The sequence below is a fragment of the Perkinsus marinus genome (genome assembly GCF_000006405.1).
Source record: "Perkinsus marinus ATCC 50983 genomic scaffold scf_1104296957640, whole genome shotgun sequence".
Taxonomy (NCBI): Eukaryota; Perkinsozoa; order Perkinsida; family Perkinsidae; genus Perkinsus; species Perkinsus marinus.
Window position 1 is genome coordinate 1 of NW_003207044.1, and position 1657 is coordinate 1657.

General features: G+C 42.3%; 1 protein-coding gene across 1 annotated transcript; it reads right to left on the minus strand.

The window, feature by feature from the left end:
• Positions 1–651: 651 nt before the first annotated feature.
• Pmar_PMAR025382 (hypothetical protein) lies at positions 652–821 on the minus strand (the record flags this gene model as incomplete). Its single annotated transcript, XM_002774709.1, has 1 exon — positions 652–821. A coding segment is annotated over one exon (170 nt), but the record flags the coding sequence as incomplete, so codon positions are not given.
• Positions 822–1657: the final 836 nt, after the last annotated feature.

The window sequence follows — 1657 nt, forward strand, 5'->3', positions numbered from 1 at the left end:
ACCAGTGTTCTATGGTCACTATGTATGCGATTGCTAAGGCTTCATTGTTAACAATCACTTCTTGCCATGATTCTTGCTGTCAACAATGGTGTCGCTGTAGATGCGTGTAGAGGGGTGAAAATCGGGCTGGAAAAAAGAGTTTGAAGTGCGCGACTTGGACTTCGGTATAAACGTTATATCTAAGATATTTGGTGAAGAAATTAGCTCAAAACATTATATATTTGATGAAAAACCTATCTGAGAAGGATTGCGCGTTCTGGATGTCGCGTACTATAGAAAATAGAGAATCTGAGGCTCGAACACATAGGGTCGCAGATCAGGGAAACTTATTTTGGATTCTCCGCATGGAGCAGATTCGAAAATCAATCTCACATTTGAATGTTATCACATTAAAAACACTTCCCCAACTCAATGGGTTTGGTAACAATGGGGCAAACAATGGTGGGTTCCAAACCCTAGGGAACATTATTAAGGCTAGATGAATCGCCGCTCCCGTGAGTGTTCCTCAACGCAACCAGTCGGCAACGATGGCATTCTAAACACAGCGAAGAATATTAAACCGATAGGTTGGATACCACAACTACTGCAACGTACTGCATCTACTACAATATAGTGCTCTTAAATGATACTGAACAACGGATACTAATACAACTAGTCGAGCCAAGGCAAAGTGCCTTGACCAAACTGCCACTGTGGACCCCACGGCTTCTCCCGCTCCATCTCAGATAAAGATTCCTGGTTGTCAAACTCAGGCCGTCTACAGTCCATGACAAGGTATTTGAACTTGGGATCGCTTCGCACTGGCTTTGGGACGTCCAAATCTATAAATCCAGCATTGCCGCCGATATGCTCTTTAGTGCGATGGAATTCCAGCCGTGATATGAAAAACACCAGTGAAAATAATATATCATGACTACTGCATATCGCGAATATCGCGTTTTTCACAGAGTATTACGCCACTTCACGTAAAACGGGTGAAACTCCAACGAATACGATTTTCAATCGGCGCAAAGATTCCCCGGAAAATTATAACAGAACAGTCTGGTTACTCCTAATGAGCGATTCAAGTTCTGTCCTAAGATTTGAGACCAGGCGATTCTCACGTGATTTTCATATTGGAGTCTCACCCGTTTCACGTGAAGTGGCATATTACTCAAGGTGAAAAACCCGCTATGAAGTGAATTGAAAATACTCCGCGAATTACACTGGAAAAATTACCTCAGGTTGCGAATTCTACACGTAATTTCCTGCTCACATGCATTTACCGCAAAATAATATGCGAGTTGTGTTCTTCATATCATGGCAAAACTCCATTAATAAACGTTCAGATGAGCGGCAATCCCCCCACATTACTGCTGGCAGTGAATCGAAGGGGTAGACTGAGCATGGCCATTTCTTTATACCCATATGCCTCCGGGATAAACCCGTCTACCGTGGGGAGTCTTTCACATATACGTCTCTGAAATTCGCTCGAACTCGTGGCCGTTTTACGATGGAGGAATCTGATCATCAATCAATTGGAGTTTCACAAGTTGTAAATCACAACCCGTCTCACGTGAAGTGACGTAATACTCTGTGAGAAACAGATACTATTTTATTAATATTATTCTCACTGGATTTTTCATATCACCAGTGAAACTCTACTGTTAAAGAAATA